We start from the raw sequence: 16,582 nt of genomic DNA on the forward strand, positions 1-16,582 counted from the left end.
CTCATACGATGGAGCGGGCCAATGAGCGCGGGCTCCAGCCGTGGCAGACGGCTGGGCTCCGCCCCCGCGCAAAGCACGCCGGGGGTTGTAGTCGGGAGGCGGCGAAGCGCCTGCTGCCCCCGCGGCTCTGGACTACGCGCCCCGGCGAGCCCCGCGCCCGGGGGGGGCGGAGCGTCTCCAAAGGCCGCCAGGGCACCGGCGGCGGGTCCCGGCCGCGCTCCGGGTCACCATGAGCGGCTGCGGGGCGAAGGGGGCGGCGGCGGCCGAGCGGGACGAATTCGTGAGCTTCTTCCCGCAGATCGTCCGCGACCTGACGGAGGGCGGCCTGGGGCACCCGGAGGTGGGCGACGCGGTGGCCCGGCTGAAGGAGGTGAGGAGGGCCCGGGGGAGGGGGGCGGCGGGCCCGGAGCCCCGCGCTGCCCGCTGCCCGCTGCCCGCTGCCCGCTCCTCTTTGCCCGCAGGTGCTGGAGTACAACGCGCCGGGCGGGAAGTGCAACCGCGGGCTGACGGTGCTGGCCGCCTTCCGGCAGCTGGCGAGCCCCGGGCAGCAGGACCCGGAGAGCCTCCGGTGCGCCCTGGCCGTCGGCTGGTGCATCGAGCTGGTGAGAGCCGGGGCGGGGGGGGGGGCGTGGGGACCCCCCCACCCCCCCTAACCCAGCCTCTCGCAGTTCCAAGCCTTTTTCCTGGTGGCCGATGACATCATGGACGCGTCCCTCACCCGCCGGGGGCAGCTCTGCTGGTACAAGAAGGTGAGAGCGGCCAGGAGAGCCCAGGCCCCCGGGGGAGCGCAGGGGGTCCTGTGGGGTCAGGGTGCTTTGTGACACCCCAGTGCCCTCCCGCTTGCAGGAGGGGATCGGTCTGGATGCCATCAACGACGCCTTCCTCCTGGAGTCATCCGTCTACAGGCTGCTGAGGATGTACTGCGGGGAGCGGCCCTACTACCTGCACCTGCTGGAGCTTTTCCTGCAGGTGAGCCTGGCCCCCCTTCCCCCTCCCGCGCATTTACCTCGGGTCTGGGCTCCTCCTGGATTTTTGGCAGCGTGTGGCTCTCAGACTGTTCCTTAAGTTCCTGGGCGTCCTGCCAGACGTGCACCCTTGCTTCAGACTTGGGGAGGAGCCGAAATGGGGCTTAGGTTTGGGGTGAGGACTTCCCTGGGGGACAGTGTGACTAAATCCTTTCTTTCCTCTGCAGACTGCCTACCAGACTGAGCTCGGGCAGATGCTGGACCTCATCACTGCTCCTGTTTCCCAGGTGGATTTGAATCGCTTCAGTGAGCAGAGGTAAAGAGACGCGAGGGCACAGAGATGCCAGCCCCGCTGTGGCAGGGTGGCTCTGCTTCCAGTCCCTTCCAGACTGTGTAAGAGAGACAGCTGGCTTGCTGAAATGCTGCTGTCGCCTGCCAGGCTTTGGGCAGCAAGTCTTGCTCGCGCTTGTCAGAGCTTGGGAGCTGGTTTGGAGGGAGACGCTGCTTTTGTCCTGCTGGCAGGAGAGGAAGGGCTGGGCTTTGGCACTGAGTGTGGTTCCTCTGCCGCAGGTATAAGGCAATTGTTAAGTACAAGACGTCTTTCTACTCCTTCTACCTGCCCGTGGCCGCTGCCATGTACATGGTGAGTTTTATGGAAACGGTCTCAGGAGGGGCCTTGGCCCTTGATGTGAAGCTGTCGAGGGGGGCAGGAGGTTTGGGAGATGGGAGAAGGAAGGGCGGGAGGCAGGTACGTGAAGACTTTATTCCTTTTTCCGCCCCTTAGGTTGGTATTGACAGTAAGGAGGAGCATGACAATGCCAAAGCGATCTTGCTGGAGATGGGTGAATTCTTTCAGATCCAGGTAGGAGGTGGCTCCTCGTCCCTCCGTGCTTGTGAGACGCTGGTTGTGGCGCTGACGTGTTTCCATCTTTGTACAGGATGATTACCTGGACTGCTTTGGGGACCCGGAGCTGACAGGGAAGGTTGGCACTGATATCCAGGACAACAAGTGCAGCTGGCTGGTGGTGGAGTGTCTGCGTCGGGTCACGCCAGACCAGAGGCAGATCCTGGAGGTAACGGAAACCCCCTGAAGACGGGGGGGAGAGGCGGTGTGGACTGCCACACCGCTGTGTAGTGCCATAACGCACACCTGAAAAGCCACATGCCGCCCTGCATAGCTGTGCTGTGCTGCTGCCTGGCTGGAGGAGGGTTGGTTGGTGTGAGTAGTGTGAGCTGTAGCAGGGAGAGCAAGAGGCGACTCCTGCGCCCCTCTGAACAAGCAGCTACGGCTGCAAGCCGGACCTCAGCCTGACTTGTTCTGGTGTTTTCTCAGGAGAACTATGGCCGTAAGGAGCCCGAGAAGGTGGCAAAGGTGAAGGAGCTCTACGAGACTCTGGGCATGAGGGCTGCTTTTCAGGAGTACGAGGAGAGCAGCTATCGGCGCCTGCAGGAGCTGATCGGAAAGCACGCCAACCGCCTTCCCAGGGAGATCTTCCTTGGCCTGGCACAGAAGATTTACAAGCGGCAGAAGTGATGGCGGGGCCTGGCTGTGGACTGCGTAGTCTTTGCAAAGGGGGTCTGGCAGGGTTTGCCCCCCCCGGCCTTGGCTCCCTGGAGCTGGTCCCTGCCCTCCCCCCCCGCCCCAGTGGGTCTCCAGCCCTGGGGTGGGGGTCTGGGTGCTGGGGCTGGGGTTGGGGGTCGTGGATCAGCTGCTGGTGTGTGTGTCAATAAACATAAGTTATTGGAGGTGTCTGGCTGCTGGCTGGGGGGGCACTGGGGTGGGGGGGGCTGGACGTGGTGGGGGATGCTGGGGGCTGGGAGGGGGCTACTGGGGAGGGGGGGAACGGGGCTGGGGGATGCTGGGGGGGGGGGGTTTACCGGGGGGGGGGGGGGGGGTTTACCGGGGAGGGGGGGGAGCCGGGATGGGGGATGCTGGGGGCCGGAGGGGGGTTACCGGGGCGGGGGGGGCGGAGCACCGCCGCCGTCTCGCAGGAGGGGTGGCTCGGGGCGGGGCCGGGGCTCCTCCCTCCCTCCCTCCCGCCAGCCGCAGTCGCCGCCGCAGCGAGGAGGTGAGCGGGGCCGGGGGCTCGGCGGGGGCTGGGCCGACTCCGGGCGGCGGCACCGCTCCGGGGCCGGTGGATGCGCGGGGCCCGGTCGGAGCCGCTCGCCCGAGGCCGCCCGGGGGGGTTGAGCTGCCCCAGGCCGCCGGTGGACGCCCGGGGCCGGAGCTCTGCCCGCGGCACGGGAAGGGCCGGGCGGTGCGGCGGGCTGCAGCGGTTGCCGTGTCTCGGCCGCCGGCGTGTCTCTGAGGCCGGGCCGGGCCTCTCCTCGCCTGCGTCTTCGGGCCGTGCCCTGGGCCGGGGGTGCCGGCACGGCCACCCTCCCTTGGCCGGGAGCCCCCGGTGAGGTTTCAAGGGCGTTTTCTCCTTGACAGCATCTCTGAGATGCTCCCGGCCGCCGAGACCCTGCAGAGGGATTCAGCCCTGCTGCTGGTGCAGGCTCCTGGGCCGGCCAGAGCTCCCTCGGACCACGCTCAGATCGTGCTCCGGGGATCAGCCGGCGATTCGCCGGCCACCAGCAACCGGCTGCGGCCCCTGCCCGGCTGGATGGGCCTGAGCTCGGTGGGGAGCTGTGGGGCAGCCCCTCTCCCACCCCCCCGAACCCACAGGCCCTCGTGGTGGTCCCCTGCAGCCGGCCCTTCCCTGCCCGGTAGCTGCTGCAAGGTCACCATCCTCCCTCTCGCCCCGTCCCTTCCTCTCCAGGTTTGTTTGTTCTCCCTCGCCGACTGAAAGGGCGTTTGATGTTTGCAGGGAGCTGGATGGTCTGAAGAGAGGAGCTGTGGAGCTCTTTGAGGAGCCCTGGCACTACCAGCGAGGCAGCATCATGCTGGCTCCGAAGAAAGGCCTGCTGTGCAATCTAAACCACATCCATCTGCAGCACGTCTCCCTGGGGCTGCACCTCTCCCGGCACCCAGAGCTCCAGGAGACCTCTGCTTCCATGGGTGGAGGAGACCAGACTGGCTGCAACAACTGCCCAGAGAACTGTGAGCAAGTGGATGCCAATTCCAACAATCCCTCCCTGAAATGCCGGTGCTGCGAGTCCCACACTCAGCAGCTGGTGACGTTTGGCCTCCAGAACCAGGCGACTCAAGAGGATTTCCCCTGCCTGCATGCTGGGGAGGTGGCTTCCCCTTGTGATCCCCCTTGTGATCTGGTTTCGTCCTCCTCCTCCTCCTCCTCCTCTGTCAGTAGCTGCTCGGATTTCAGCTTGGATGACTCCCCGGTCTCCGTGTACTGCAAAGGGTTCTCCAGAGAAGAGTCCCAATCCCCTGAAAATCAGCCCAACGTCATTCCCATAGAAGATGCCCAGGATGGCCAGTCGTTGGCTGAGCAGAGTCGGACGTGTGATGGAAGAGACGCCAACCTCAATCCCCCGGTGCTCCGGAGATCCGATGTGGCTGGAGAGAGCCCAGACAGCCTCTGCAGCAGCACCTCTCTTGACTCCCAGTGCAACGGGACCTCTCCCAGTGTGGCGGTGCAGGAGACCACCACCATCTGTGCCAACCTAGACCGTAACTGCAACTCCCTCCCCAACTCCGATGCCGCACCTCCGGCGCTGCCTGCACCAGGACGGTGGGATTCCGGTCTGAGCAGCGCGCCTGAGCCACAGCCCCGGGCTGGCAGCATCCCTCCTCCTGTGCCCCCCCGGCCCCGGAGACGGCTGCAGGTTCTCAATGCGCACAGAGCAGAGCAGCCACTCCTGCCCGTGCGGCCGGCAGAGCCAGAGCCCAGCTCGGGTGACCTCTGCAGAGAGGTGGGCAAGAAGACCATCACCTCCTTCCATGAACTTGCCCAGAAGAGGAAGAGGAATGCCGCTGGGCCTGCTCTTGCCCAGGCCAGAGCTGACCGGAGCGACTGGCTGATCGTATTCTCACCTGACACAGAGCTGCCGCCCCCCAGCGAGCTCCTCTCCAGCGCCGCGGGCCAGGAGCCAGCCCGGCCGCTGCTCCAGCACGACTGGCCGGTGAAACCACCCAGCTCCAGGCAGAGAGAGGTGACCACATTCAAGGAGCTGCGGTTCCGCAACAAGCCCAAGGGCCAGCCAGCCGGCGAGCGGGCAGAGCCGGTGACATCTCGGCACCCATCTGCCCCCCTTGAGATGGCCATGGGCAGCGATGGCTCAGGCTACGTGCCACCCGTGCCTCTGGGTGGCCACTTGCTGGCACCTATGGAAAGCCACCTGCCAAAGAGGAGGAGATCCCGACCGGGACTGCAGCCCATTGCGGAGGGACAGCTGGGGGACGCAGAGGAAGGGGGGCTGCCACTGCGAAGCTGCCTCCCAGGAGAGAAGGGGCTGGGCTCTGGTTGTGATAAAGACACCCTGGTTCGGAGGCTTGAGGGAGCTGCTGGGGACGCCTGGGTGCCAGGGACAGTTGAGAGAGGAGATGAGACCTACAAGGAGGGTAAGGTTTTGGTTCCCCTCTTCTGGGCTGGGTGTGGAGGTGTCACCCTTTAGGGGACACAGCAGGGCAAGGGGGAGCCGCAGGCCCCGGTCCAACGGCCACGTCCAGGGCTGCAGGACTTGGGGGGCAGCCGGCTGCCCAGGCGGCAGGCATGTGCCGAGCTGGGCTGCTCCTCGCTGGCTGGTACGGACGGTGTCTGTGCTCAGCAGGGCCGAGGGGCCGCCCTGCCCTCCGCTGCTTGTGTGCACGGGTCTCCCCTCCGCTGCGCTCGGCGGGGGCGCACGGCCCGGGGAGCACCGGGGGCTGCCCCGGCCTTTCCCGGCTGCCTGGGGCCGGGCTGGCCCCGCCGAGGCGGCACCTCCTCACTCCGCCCTGCCGCCGCCGCCGCCGCCGCCCACGGGCTCCCTCCGGGCCCGTCCTCTTCCCCGTCCTTCCCCGCCGCCCGGCCCGCGGGGACCGGCCCTGGGCGGGCAGCGGGGCCCGGCCAGGCCCGCTCCGCCCTTCGCCCCGCCGCGGCCTCCGGCTCCATGGGCGAGCCCGACCCGGCCGGGCCCGGCGCCGCCCGCGGTGAGTGGGGCCGGGGCGGCGGAGCAGGCTCCTTGGGGCCAGCGCGGCCTGGGCCTCCCGCGGCAGCGGCGCTCGGGCCCCGCTTCCCCCCCCCGCCGCCCCGGCAGCGCCCGGCCGAGGCCCCGCGGGCCGCGCCTGATCCCCGCCGCCCCCCTCTCTCCAGCCAGGCCCTCGCCGTCCGCCGCTGGAGCCGCCCCGGGCGCAGACCGGCCCGGCGGGGGGAGCGCGGAGGGAGCCCGCCGCGCCCGGGGAGAGCAGAAGAAAGGTAACGGCCCGCGGTGCCGGCCCCGCCGCCGCGCTCGGGGCTGGACGGTCGCTGAGCCGGGGCGGTTCCCCCCGCGGAGCCTCTGCCAGGCCCGGCCCCGCCGAGCGGGGCTCCCGCAGGTTGGGGGGGTTGGCGGAGCGGGGGGGCACGGAGCCCCCCAGGGCCGGGGCAGCTGTGAGGGGCCTGGCTGGTGTGCGGGGCAGGGGCAGGGGCAGGGGCAGGGCTGCCTGCAGCGGGGCCAGCCCTGCCCGCCTCTCGGCAGATGGTGCTGTCGAGCCGGAGAACGGGGGTGGGGCTGCCCCGGCATCTTGCAAACACCTTGAGGGTCTCCTGCCCGCGCCTCCCTCCGGGCCTCGTCCCCTTGGGAACGGCGGGGCCTTCATCCCTGCACCCGAGAGCTACCGGTTCCCATGGCAATAGCCTGGGATGCTCCGTTACCCTGGGCATTCCTGGCGCCTGCCCGCTCCTCCCCGGCTCCTCCAGGCCTTGCTGTCCAGAGCTGCTTCTCGCTGCAGCCGTGGCCGGTGCAATGCCGGTCAGCCCTGGCCAGCCGCACGCTGCCGGTGGGCTGAGGCGGGTGCTGCAGTGGCAGCGGGGGTCGGGTGCCACGCTGACCTTTTCCTTTCTGTTGTCTGACAGCCCTGCTGATCGCCGTCAGCACTGCTGTGGATAAGATTATCGCCCACTTCAGCACTGCGCGGAACCTGGTGCAGAAGGTGAGGGTCTGGGCCGAGGCTGCGACCGGGCTGGGGTGGGCAGGAGTGAGGGCAGGCCATGCAGCTTTGGGCAGGAGGGGCTTTAGGAGCTCCCTCCCTGTAGCTCAGGGCTAGGTGCTGCTGTTCCCCTCGCCCTCCTCTCCTCCTGCCTCCCTACTTCAGGCCCAGCTGGGGGACAGCCGGCTCAGCCCAGATGTGGGTTACCTGCTGCTGCACACCCTCTGCCCTGCGCTCTATGCCTTGGTGGAGGATGGGCTGAAGCCATTCCAGAAGGATGTTATCACAGGCCAGAGGAAAAATTCTCCCTGGAGCGTGGTGGAAGCCTCCGTGAAGACAGGTCGGTGTGAGGAGCGTGCTCCTGGAGGTGTTGGGATCAGCATCTCGAGGTGCCTGGAGTCCCCTTCCAGCCCGGGCTGGGGGAGGACGTGCCCCGGGAGCAGTGACAGTGCTGTGTATTCTGCAGGCTCCAACACCCGCTCTCTCCACTCCCTGTGCTGGCACGTGGCCGGGCTGGCCCCTCTCAACAGCGCCAGACAGAAGTTTCATGCCTTTATCCTTGGCCTTTTGAAGTGAGTATTGGCCGTTAATGGCCCAGGCCGTCCTTGCTGCGATGGCAGGTTGGAGCAGAGTCCCAAGAGCTCTAACGTGGGTTCCCTTTGTCTTGTTTAGCATTAAGCAGCTGGAGCTGTGGATCTCTCACCTGCAGAAGAGCCCAGGTAAGGACGCAGTGCCCAGAAGCTCCCCACCCAAGTCCTCTCCTACTTGCCAGGGTGATCACCCCAGACCCGTTCCACCCACAGTGCTTGGCTAGGGTTTCCGTAGTGGGCAAGGGCATCGTTTTCCATGGCTGTCGTACTGGATGAGGGCAGTCAGGCAGACAATTTGGAGTGTCAGTGGGACGGCCCAGCTGGCCTGGGAGGGATGTGTGTGCGGGCAGGGCATTTTGCAGCTGTCCAGCGCTGTCCCTATCTCCTAGGTGTCATCTCCGTGCTATATTCACCCATGGCCTTCTTTGCCCTGAGCCAAGGCCCTCTTCCCCACCTTGCTGATGAACTGCTGCTGCTCATCCAGCCCCTCTCAGTGCTGACTTTCCACCTCGACCTGCTCTTTGAACACCACCACCTCTCTGTGGATGTAAGACCCTTGTCCCGTCGCCTGGAGTCACCCCTGTCTCCTGCCCGTCACGCCGCTCAGGCCCGGGGGGCTGTGCCGCCTTCTCTGGAGGGCCAAAGCAGTGCTGCAGGGGCAGGCCTGGAAGACGAGATCCCCCCTGACGCTCTGGGGAGGGCAGCCGGTGCAGAGGGCAGCACGAGGTCCCAGTCCCCGGCAGCTGCGCGCGGGCTGGTTCCTGGCCCACAGGTGGGGGCTGCCCTGCAGCAGACCTTCCAGCACGTGCTGCGGTGGGGCGACCAGCTCAGTCGCGCTTTACTGGGAGCTGACAGCTCCCAGGAGACCCACAAGCCTGAGACAGGCCCTCAGGACGCCGAGGCTGGCCTCAGTGGCTGGTGGGGCCAGCTCAGCCAGGCCTCCAGGATTTACGCTGCTCCTAGCAAGGAAAAGTTCCCCTTCGTCTGGTGGACAAAGCTGCGGACGGCTACGGGAGATTCCAGCCCCGGCCAGGCTGCACGCCCTCAGATATCCGTCGATGAGCCTAAAGGCACGGAGCTGCAGCTCCTTCAGACCAAAGCTATCCCAGAACTCTCCGGTCCAAAGCCCAGCAGCAGTGCTGACACCTCTGGGACCTCCTCCCCTGAAGACCTTATCCTGCCTGCGGGAGCTGGAGCACCCACCAAGCCAGACGATCCTGCTGCTGGAGAGAAACTCCTGCCTGCTTCCCCAGAGCTTCGTGTGAACAGGAACCAGGCAGCCCCTTCCACCCCAGAGCCCAGCAGTCCTGGGCCTGACAAGGGGAGCTGGCTGGGCCGGCTCTTTGGAGCCACCAGCCCCTCTGCCAGGAGCTTCCCTCCCCGTCCTGACACCATCTCAGCTAGGTCAAGGTAAGACCCGGCTTGGGCTGGCAGACTGGGGGAAGCGGCATGTGCTGAGGAAGGTTTGGGGTTTTTTTTTTTTTTTCCTCCCAGGCAGTATGCGGAGAGCGCACCACGGGGCTCGCTGACCTCGTGGGCTGTCTTGTACTGCCCCTTATCCGGGTTGTGCTCCTGGGCCGTTGCGCTGTGCCGGGGGACTAGCATACGTTGCCTCAGTCGTTTAGAGCAGCAGGAGCTCGTGCTGGAGGCTCGGTGGTACTTGGCAGAGCCCTTGTCAGCTCCCAGATCACCAGGATAGTGTTGTGAGCAGAACGGGTGGGAAAAGGCTGCCAAACGACCTCGTGGCTTCCTTTGCTTTGTGGCAGGAGACCCTCTAGCTGGCTGTCCCCCAGCACGCGTGTCCTGGCCGTGATGGTGAAGGGGCTGGCGTCTGAGAAGACCCGTGATCAAGAGCAGCCAGAGAGAAATGTGTCCGACACGCCCCAGACCCCCAGGTGATGTGGGGCACCGTAGTGTTTGGGGCTGGAAAGGTGGTGGTGGATTTTTTTTTTTTTTTGGAGGGGAAGCTGGGGCTGTTTCCAGGCATAGCCTACACGCTTTTCTAGGGCAAGGCTTACGGCACTCCGTGTCGCTACCTTGCACCTTGACTGCTCCCCTGGGGATTCCTCCTGTCTCCTGCTGGGCTCTGGGTGAACCTGGGTGAACCTAGTTGTGATCAGTTGTTTTTCCCAGACATTTTTTGGGGGGATTTTGAGCATTTTCTTTCTCTTGTGTGCTTTCTGGATTCCTAGCAGCTTGTTTGGTCCAACTATGTGGCAGCTCTGACCCAATTGTGGCAGGTCAGAAAAGCTGCGGTGGTCTGTCTGTGCTTGCGCAGCGTCTGTGCTTGCGCAGCATCTGTCCAAGCAAGCATGGAGGACGAGTGGCCGTCCCACGCCACGTTTGGCTGTCTCCCTCCTCCCCAGCTCTTGCTGGTCATGACGTAGATCTCCCCCCGCGTCTGCGCAAGCGCTGTCACGCTCTGCTGCTGCGCCGAGGGTCTGCTGGGCAGGGCGATTCTGTGATGTGGCGTCTCCATCAAGTCCATCGGCAGATGGCATCTCTGCCTGCGGCAGAGGGGGTCACTGGCTCCACACATGAGCGTCAAAACCTCTCCCAAGTCCTGGGGAAGTGTCTCTCAGTGGTCCCTGGGGACATGAATCCCTGATGGTGTTTGTTTGCAGGGCGGTTCGGGCACTCTGTGACCACACAGGCACTGCTGACGGTCACCTGAGCTTCCAAAAAGGGGACATCCTGCAGCTGCTCTCCACTGTGGATGAAGACTGGATCCACTGCTGCCATGGAAACAGCACTGGCCTAGTTCCTGTCAGCTACACATCCCTCATTTTGTGAGGAGGCAGAGGAGACCTGAGGAAGCAGCTGAGCTTGCTGAAGCAGGTGCCACCTCTGGGAAGGACGGTGTCCTGTCACGTCTTCACCTTTGGGGCTTCACCACCTTCGGGGCTGGCAGTTCCGCAGGGGACGCTGTCCTGGTGCCCATCGCTGCTGCTCGTTTGCATGACGTTGCCGTCTGCCGTGGGTGCGTCCTGTGAGCCACCGCTGTGTGCGTCCCCGCAGATCTGCTGGCACTTCACTGCAGCCCCCCTTTGGGACCTGCTCTCGCTCACGTTTCCTCAGCCGCTGCCCACGCCTGTGCCAGGGAGGGAAGGACCCTGTCCCTGGGCGGTACTCACAGTCCCGTATGTCGTCTCTGTGCCGTTGTGTCCTGCCGCCACCTCCACGTGCCCTGCTTTGCCCCGTGGTCGGGGCTGGTGGCCCAGGCCACCAGTGTGCAGTCCCAGCACTCTGTAAATAGTTGTAACCACAGGAATGAGCTTATTCCAGAGAGGAGAGGAGAAAAAAAAAACCAAAACAAAACCCCAAAACCTGGAAATAAAGGTTGTGACTCACGTGTCTGCATGTGTGAAGGGATCATTGCGGTTGGGGGAGGCTGGAAATGGCCCCATGGCCCATCCCTGCGGGGCAGCCCCGTCTTTGGTGAGTAGAGGCTCTTGCAGGCAAAGCCCGCGCGGGCTGGGGCCGTGCTGGTGCTCAGCATACCCGCATCAGACAGCAGCCTCAGAGCCCAGAGCAGTGTCAGGCCCTGGCAGAAAGCTCCCGGGCTCCTCCACGGTATAGGAAGAGGCGGCTGCAGGCAGCCAGAGCCAGCACTAACCCTGGAAAAGTGCACGTCACGCTGGCTGGGAACCAGCCCCATGAGCTGGAAGCTGCACCACGCTGGTAGAGGCGGTTGGTTCAGTTATTCAGCTTTTTACTGAGTCACAGGATTTCAGTAGGGGGGGGGTCGGATGGCTTTTATTTTTCTCAAGTTTGGTTTTGTTGTTTTTTTGTTGTTTTTGTTGTTTTCCCCCCCCATTGCTTGTGAGTTCATACTGCACTACTTGCATTTTGCACTGGACTGCGCAGTGAGAGCTGCGGACACGCTGGAGAGCGTCCAGCAAAGGGCCACAGGGGGGTAGCAACTTGTCTTGGGGGCAACCTTTGGGGCAGAGCTCTCTCATACTGCCCAAGAACCACATTTCATCTTTCCAACTTCCGCTGTTTCGGTGGCAAAGGGCCACACTGCAACCCACAGGCTGTGTTCTGCTTCGAGGATAAAGCCACTCTCTTTTATAAATTCTGTTCTCAGTTTCATTTCTCTCTCTCTGGAATTTATACTCTCAGACAAGGGACATTCCAGTTAAGACATAATGGTATTTAGTTTGCCTTAAGTAGGTTTGATTGAATTCCACAGCTGCCTCTTGACTTCAAAAATGAGGTCAAGCCAGCAGATGAATCCAGGTACTTTTTCAACTTTTTTTTTTTTTAATTTAAAAAAAAAAAAAATCACTACAATTGTTGGCATGGTGTCTCCAGTTTAAAAGGAAGACAAGTATATAGGTGAAGTATGGCATTTTTGATCACCACAGATTCAGGGTAGGGAATGGAAAATCAAAGTTACATGAAAGGAGGGTCATCAATGAGCTGCTTCGTTCCTGAGCAACACAGTTACCACACTTACGCCCAAAAACCACGTTTGAACCAGAGGAAGGTTAAACCCGAAAAGATTTGTAAGGCCCCATCTCACTAGTGCCAGCCTTGCCAGAGGGTATCAGAGGAAAGGCCAGGTCCAAAGGCTGGTTTGAAGGGACACAAAGCTCCCGTGTTCCCCAAGGTCCCGCTGCGTGCCAGGCACGGGCAGGACGATGGTACGTGATCGGGCCGACGGCGCCCAACGCCGCAGCCTCCAGCTTACCCGACTTTTTGGGAATGGAGGGGAAGAAGCCCTCCAGCGCAGTCATTTGTGCGCACTGCCACTGCGAGATGCAGCCACCACGCTGGCAGAACCGAATCCACCGTCTATGCGGGTGGCAGCATCTCGAGCTACCGGGGTTGATGTCTGGGAACAGGCACCAAATTCACAGATGTCGGGGTTCACGTACCGAGCTGCCGTTACACACCATCACGGTTAGAGCCTCTGACGGGCAGACGGTGACTGCGCTGACGCTCCCGTCTCTCTGTATGCCCGCTGCCATCATCCCTCCTGCCAAGGTTGGACCAGGAGAACCATCGGCATCAAACTACACCCTTGTGAAACACCGTCAGCCCACCGGATATTTGAAAGACACGGGGCGACAACCCCGTAAAACAGGCTGTAAGAGAGTCAGAACGTGACAGGAGCAGCTGAGACAGAGGCAGGAAAAGAAAACCAAAGAGATGTCAAAGAAAATCCCACAAGTCATCGATAGGAAAAGATTTTCCATTTAATACTAGACTCTCTCAGGATTGAGATGCAGGCTTTTTATGCAATTACATCCAATGTTAAAATTGGTAATACATAATTTACAAAGATTAACATCAAAACAATGATCTATTTAGATATGCTTTGTAAAAAGGAAATATATTAGCAGCATTTATTTTCAGCAATCACACAGCCTACACCCATGCAGACTAAGAGTTCATATCTATTTGCAATAATGTAGTGCTTCCTGGTCTTAAAACAGCGATCCTGGTGACACACTGGTCTTCTCGTTATTATAAAATAACCGAAAAATAAAAAAAGTCATTAATTTCTACACCAGTAAGAAAAACAATTCTTTGCACTTACCTAACATTTGATTGTCTAAAAAACATTTTGTTTAGTCTTTCAACAAAAGAAAGATAAAATGACAGAGCTAGTGTCTCGCTTCTGTACGCACTTTATTTTTTAAAAACTTTTTAGTGTTTAACACCATTTGAGACAATGATTTCTGTTTTAAACTAAATGAGACAACTCAAGATTTTGGACATGCGATATTCCTACTACACGCACGAGTATTTTATACTCAGGGTTCCTGGTACTGTACAGTGCTTCTCTACAGTAAGAAAATATTCCAAACTATTTTCTTATTTCTTTTTTTTTTTTTAATAAAATATTTTTTCTCAAAGGGTTTTTTCCTTTCTTTTTTTTTTTTCTTTTTAAATCAACACATAAAAGTTAATGGAATGAGTCATGTTCCACTAAGAGTAAAATAATTATAATAATAACAAGAATGTACATTAGGACAAGCTTGGTCCATTAAAAAGGAACATGTAACTACTGTATTGCTTTACATCCACGCAGCAGATATATACAACTTGGCACATTAAAAACTGGTTTTCTTATAAGAACATCTAAAACAGGACTGTATATGCATATGTACGTCTGAAAGACAAAAAAGCAAAGCCATCTTAAAGGGGCAGCGTACGCCGACCACCCCCTCCCCTTGCCACAGCCAGAGACGGGCGGCAGCTTCGTGGCTCCGCACGCCGGGAAGGTCGTTGGGCGCAGGACAGGAGCCCTGCCGCAGCACTGGTTCGTGGTACGTTATGGCAATTGCAACTTCACGCGGCGAGAAATCAGTGCCTCGGCTGTTGCTTTCGGGAGTAATACTTTTCGTCGGGGCAGAGAGAGAGGGCGGCACGAGATACGCTGTCTCTTAATTTAAGAGACGGACATTTGAAGCTGTACAACCAGAACACAAGAATAGTGTTAGCAGTTGATATATTCTACAGTTCACAACAAATACTCGCTCTGAATACTGCTTGACGGTTCATGTAGTGAAGGTTTCCTTATTTTTTTTTCCTTTTTCTTTTAACAGATTTTAATTTGCACAACACACTAGACACACAAGAACCACAGCTTATCAAAAAAACCAACAGCAATGGTGTTGTCAGGATTTGACTTGCTTTATAAAATTTCTCCGCAGAAAAAAGTGAAAAAGTCACACCCAGCCCCCTCCCCCCTCCATGACGCAGAACAAGTGCCTCAACCAGCCAACTCCTGCTTTGCTCCAGGGTGACACTGGAAGTTTCTCCTCGTCACAGACCAAAGGTACGTGTGCGCGCTGGCCGCTCCATGGTGAACCTTTCGCACGTTTGGGTACGTTCCTCTCTTCTTGGAACTTGTGCAAATCAGAGGCCACAGCTTTAGGGCAGCCTTTAATTTTAAGCCACTGGGCCTTCACCCTCCCATCTGGATTTCATTCACTGGCACGGGCCGTGGCGGTGCCAACAGTATCTCGTACAATCACAGGTTAATTGGTGAACATGGGGAATATTCTCATCAGAGTAAGTCAGTCCTTATCCTTCTTACCTCCCCATTTTTTTTAATTGTTTTATTTTTCCTCTGAGTGGGAATATCAAGCAAAAATAAATTAAATTTGACCATCCTGGACAATAACCACGAGGTTTTTCTCAGTACCTAACATCAATACAAGGCACGCCCAACAACACACACACCATAAGAGCACTGCAGAGCAGGGTAGGGCAACCTGCCAACCCAGACATCTAAGTGCTAACTGTTTGTATATTTGTCAGTTTTCTGCTGCCCTCTTTTCCTTGGCTGGTGCAGAGGAAGTTGGGCTCCTGCCCGCAGTCCTCAGCAGACCTTGTAGCAGACTCCAGACCACAGCTTCCTCTCGTGGCATCACTTCCTGAAGCTGCTCTCCGGGATGGTGAGAGTGCGCCGCCTCAGCTTTCTTCCCGATCCTTCCTCCAGCAAGTAAGTGACATCAATAGCTGCAACAGACCACAGGCTTTTGGTAAAGAAGGTGACACCAGGAACAGATTCCCTATTTCCCTGTTCACAGTTCTGTCAAGGATGTTCCCATCCATAGTGGCGTTCGCAACTCCACTGGACAGGGTGCTGAGCAACCTGATTTCAGTTTGAAGTTAGCCCTGCTTTGAGTCACGTTTGGACCAGATCACCTCCGAAGATCCTTCCAACCCAAATTATTCTCCGAGTCTGTGCTTATTTTGCATTGACTCCCAAGAACACAAAAGAGACTGGACAGAGCTCATACTAGGCTTTGAATTAAAAACAGAGACATACCTAACCAGTGCTACCGCTGCACCCTCATTCTACAGCTTAGACAACACCTACAGAAGCTACTTAGAACCCAGGGGAAAGCTCAATAAAAGTCTAAAGAGACTTTCCAAATTCTCTTCAGTGTCTCTTTGTGTATCTGTTAAGTTTCTCAGCTGTAAACATGGAATGACTGGGGGGAATTCGTCTTCAGAAAGTTTTTGTAGTTACTAAAAACATTATACAATACACTGGGTCAGTCGTAAGAAATTTCATTCAGAATTAGTGGAAACCACTCCTGTTGCAAAAGAAAACATTACTGCAAAGAAAACTAATTATATTTGTAAGGTCCACCATCAATATATTCAGACAAAAGCATTTATTTTATCAACACGGTCTGCAGCAAAACCTGCAGAAACCTAAAAACAAAGCTGCAGAAGAAATGCTGTTGTGTAACCATAGCATAAAATCTCACCATTTTTCCCTGGGATTTTCTCTAAGAGGTTTAGCAGGATTTGATTAAGTCTTTCTCTCTGAATATGCCGCCTTTCCTCTGGAGTGCACAGCTGCCTTGTGTCGGAATTGCTTTCTTCCACTTTTTTATCAGTCTCACAGGTCTCACTAGAGACTGCCTCTTTTTCTGGCTCCTCTAGGCTAGGCATATCACTTGAAGCTTGATCTTGGTTTCCTAATACTTCCTCAATAAGTGGAAGAGCATCTTCTTCTTGGTTTAAGTCTTTAATCTGTGGTTTTGAGCGATCCGTTTTCCAGGATGATCTAGCAGGAAAAGAAGGGTTTAGATACCACAGTTTTTCAGACAGTCACCCGGAAGGCCAATTACCAGTGAGTCAAGGGTTTCTCAGTAGGTCGGGGGCTTTCTGGAATCTCAGCCATTTGACTGAATACATGCGTTCAAACCCACCAGTTACCATCTATGGGAGGCTACGTTCAGATCATCTTGTTTGCGTAAAGTCAAATGCAGTCTTTTAAAAGCCAATTGTTTCTTTTTAATTTAAATTTGTAAAGGTTTTTATGTTCCAAAACGGTTGAGCTCTGCACTTACTGATGTTTTTCTGCAACAGTCATGGCTCTTGATGGGTATTTTTAAAGTCTCTAACAGAACTAAGAGAGTGCATTGGCCCTGGCTCTTCCTACAATGCAAACGCGGGCAGTTTGTTCAGGGATCCGTCCCCCCCTTGCGCAGGAAGGCTGGATGCTCTTGTCCTGGGCTCTGCCATCTCCCACGTTCAGCTGC

At 58.5% G+C, this 16,582-nt stretch overlaps 3 protein-coding genes across 8 annotated transcripts in view; 2 read left to right on the top strand and 1 right to left on the bottom strand.

The window, feature by feature from the left end:
* Nucleotides 1-164: 164 nt before the first annotated feature.
* FDPS (farnesyl diphosphate synthase) lies at nt 165-2,709 on the top strand. Its single transcript, XM_075737190.1, has 9 exons — nt 165-370; nt 462-602; nt 669-749; nt 847-969; nt 1,193-1,281; nt 1,536-1,608; nt 1,750-1,827; nt 1,904-2,038; nt 2,299-2,709. The coding sequence occupies exons 1-9, from the start codon at nt 230-232 to the stop codon at nt 2,497-2,499; spliced, it is 1,062 nt and encodes a 353-aa protein (XP_075593305.1). The 5' UTR covers nt 165-229; the 3' UTR covers nt 2,500-2,709.
* A 270-nt stretch (nt 2,710-2,979) lies between these two features.
* Nucleotides 2,980-10,922, top strand: RUSC1 (RUN and SH3 domain containing 1). Of its 4 annotated transcripts, none has more exons than XM_075736989.1 (10): nt 2,980-3,034; nt 3,776-5,427; nt 6,158-6,259; nt 6,899-6,975; nt 7,138-7,312; nt 7,439-7,544; nt 7,645-7,691; nt 7,952-8,972; nt 9,329-9,457; nt 10,187-10,922. In XM_075736989.1, the coding sequence occupies exons 2-10, from the start codon at nt 3,849-3,851 to the stop codon at nt 10,353-10,355; spliced, it is 3,405 nt and encodes a 1,134-aa protein (XP_075593104.1). In that variant the 5' UTR covers nt 2,980-3,034; nt 3,776-3,848; the 3' UTR covers nt 10,356-10,922. The 4 variants fall into 4 exon arrangements, with proteins under 4 accessions (XP_075593104.1, XP_075593106.1, XP_075593103.1 ...); XM_075736988.1 differs by having other exon boundaries at nt 2,982-3,034; nt 3,400-5,427; XM_075736991.1 differs by lacking the exon at nt 6,158-6,259.
* Nucleotides 10,923-12,741: 1,819 nt separating this feature from the next.
* The window catches only part of ASH1L (ASH1 like histone lysine methyltransferase), a 66,025-nt gene continuing 62,184 nt past the window's right edge, over nt 12,742-16,582 (bottom strand). For all 3 annotated transcript variants that reach the window (XM_075736980.1, XM_075736981.1, XM_075736982.1), the window contains 2 exons: nt 15,803-16,104; nt 12,742-15,041 (listed from right to left, as the gene is read on the bottom strand). In XM_075736980.1, the coding sequence (XP_075593095.1) occupies nt 14,950-15,041; nt 15,803-16,104 (394 nt within the window). In that variant the 3' untranslated portion in view covers nt 12,742-14,949. The remainder of the gene's footprint in view (nt 15,042-15,802; nt 16,105-16,582) is intronic.

The sequence above is a fragment of the Balearica regulorum genome, chromosome 28 (assembly GCF_011004875.1).
Source record: "Balearica regulorum gibbericeps isolate bBalReg1 chromosome 28, bBalReg1.pri, whole genome shotgun sequence".
NCBI lineage: Eukaryota > Metazoa > Chordata > Aves > Gruiformes > Gruidae > Balearica > Balearica regulorum.

Bases quoted from the DNA above. Each gene is read 5' to 3' on its own strand.
- FDPS (XM_075737190.1), top strand. From the start codon at position 230: ATGAGCGGCTGCGGGGCGAAGGGGGCGGCGGCGGCCGAGCGGGACGAA. The intron at 603-668 runs GTGAGAGCCGGG...AGCCTCTCGCAG, and splicing joins TCGGCTGGTGCATCGAGCTG to TTCCAAGCCTTTTTCCTGGT. The intron at 1,828-1,903 runs GTAGGAGGTGGC...ATCTTTGTACAG, and splicing joins GTGAATTCTTTCAGATCCAG to GATGATTACCTGGACTGCTT.
- RUSC1 (XM_075736989.1), top strand. From the start codon at position 3,849: ATGCTGGCTCCGAAGAAAGGCCTGCTGTGCAATCTAAACCACATCCAT. The intron at 7,692-7,951 runs GTAAGGACGCAG...CCTATCTCCTAG, and splicing joins TCACCTGCAGAAGAGCCCAG to GTGTCATCTCCGTGCTATAT. The intron at 8,973-9,328 runs GTAAGACCCGGC...GCTTTGTGGCAG, and splicing joins ACCATCTCAGCTAGGTCAAG to GAGACCCTCTAGCTGGCTGT.